At 54.5% G+C, this 1,473-nt stretch overlaps 1 protein-coding gene across 1 annotated transcript in view; it reads right to left on the bottom strand.

Annotated features, from left to right (window-relative positions):
- Nucleotides 1–1,473, bottom strand: part of QRICH2 (glutamine rich 2) — a 21,388-nt gene that overhangs the window by 6,787 nt on the left and 13,128 nt on the right. The window contains exons 7-8 of the mRNA XM_014531741.1: nt 1,040–1,387; nt 178–298 (exon numbers count right to left, since the gene is read on the bottom strand). Coding sequence (XP_014387227.1) covers nt 178–298; nt 1,040–1,387 — 469 coding nt within the window. The remainder of the gene's footprint in view (nt 1–177; nt 299–1,039; nt 1,388–1,473) is intronic.

Raw genomic sequence — 1,473 nt, 5'->3', positions numbered from 1 at the left:
TCCAAGTCCTGGTGCTGCGCTGTTTCAGGAACTTGGGAAACTCCCACCAGCAGCTTGCACTAGATGTGGGCAACCGGAAGAGCAGACACGACCCAGGCCAGAGATGGGGTGTGGGCCAACCAGGCTGGCTCCCAGCTGCTCGGCTGAGAGCAGGGTCAGCCGGCGCAGGGCATTTACCTGAGGAGACCCAGCTGGAAGCTCAGTGGACCAGCTGCCACCTCCTTCCCCACTTCTGGCAGCCCTCCGCCCTCCAGCCCATCCCAGGTATGGGATAATTTTGCACAGATATTGCATATGTCTATGCCAGTGGTCGGCAAACTCATTAGTCAACAGAGCCAAATATCAACAGTACAATGATTGAAATTTCTTTTGAGAGCCAAATTTTTTAAACTTAAACTATATAGGTAGGTACATTGTTATTAACTTAATTAGGGTTCTCCTAAGGCTTAGGAAGAGCCACACTCAAGAGGCCAAAGAGCCGCAGTTTGCTGACCACTGAGTAGACAGTCTTCAGTAAGAAGACAATTAAAGTCCTGGCTGGTGTTGCTCAGTGGGTAGAGTGTCAGCCTGCAAACTGAAGGGTCCTGGGTTTGATTCCAGTCACGGGCACGTACCTCGGTTGCAGGCTCAATCCCTGGCCCTGGTCAGGGCGCATGCAGGAGGCAACCAATCAATGTGTCTCTATCACATCAATGCTACTCTCTCTCTCTGTCCCTCTCCCTTCTATTCTCTCTAAAAATCAATGGAAAAATATCCTCTAATGAGGACTATATATATATATAAAAAGACAGCTAAAGCCCTAGTTGGTTTGACTCAGTGGATAGAGCATCAGGCCGCGGACTGAAAGGTGCAGATTCAATTCCCGTCAGGGGCACGTACCTCAGCTCCCAGGCCCTGTTTGGGGCGAGTGTGGGAGGCAACCCATCGATGTCTCTCCCACATGGATGTCTCTCCCTCTGTCTCTCCCTCTCCCTTCCACACTCTCTGGAAATCAATGCAAAAATATCCTTGGGTGAGGATAAAAAAAAAAGGTGACAACTGAAGGCCCGGTAGCCCTCGCCATGACCACTGGCCCCCGACAGTCCCACACACTGGGTCCCAGCGCTGCGCCCGCGGGCTGGCCTGGCCTTCACTGGCAATGGCCGCGTGAGAGAACGGGCTCCAGGTTTTCCCCCAGGGAGTGACCGCGGCAACGTCTGAGCCGCATTCCCCGCCTGATAGGCTGGTAGCGATGACAGGACTGCGGGCCATCCACGGGCAAACGGCAGGGGGGCGCCGGCAACAGGCCCTCCCTCACTCACTTTTGCTTTTTCCTGCCGAACCTCTTTGGTCAGGGTCTTGATGGACTTCAGCTGCTCCTGCAGGTCTGGTGGGATGGTCTTTTGGACTATGGGAAATGGGCGCTCAGAGTCCGAAGGCTTAGATCCCCGTGGGCATCTAATCCCCACTTCCAGCCCCCCCCCCCCCCCCCCG

Source organism: Myotis brandtii, unplaced genomic scaffold (genome assembly GCF_000412655.1).
Source record: "Myotis brandtii unplaced genomic scaffold, ASM41265v1 scaffold825, whole genome shotgun sequence".
Classification (NCBI taxonomy): Eukaryota; Metazoa; Chordata; class Mammalia; order Chiroptera; family Vespertilionidae; genus Myotis; species Myotis brandtii.
This window is presented reverse-complemented; position numbering and strand designations above follow the sequence as displayed.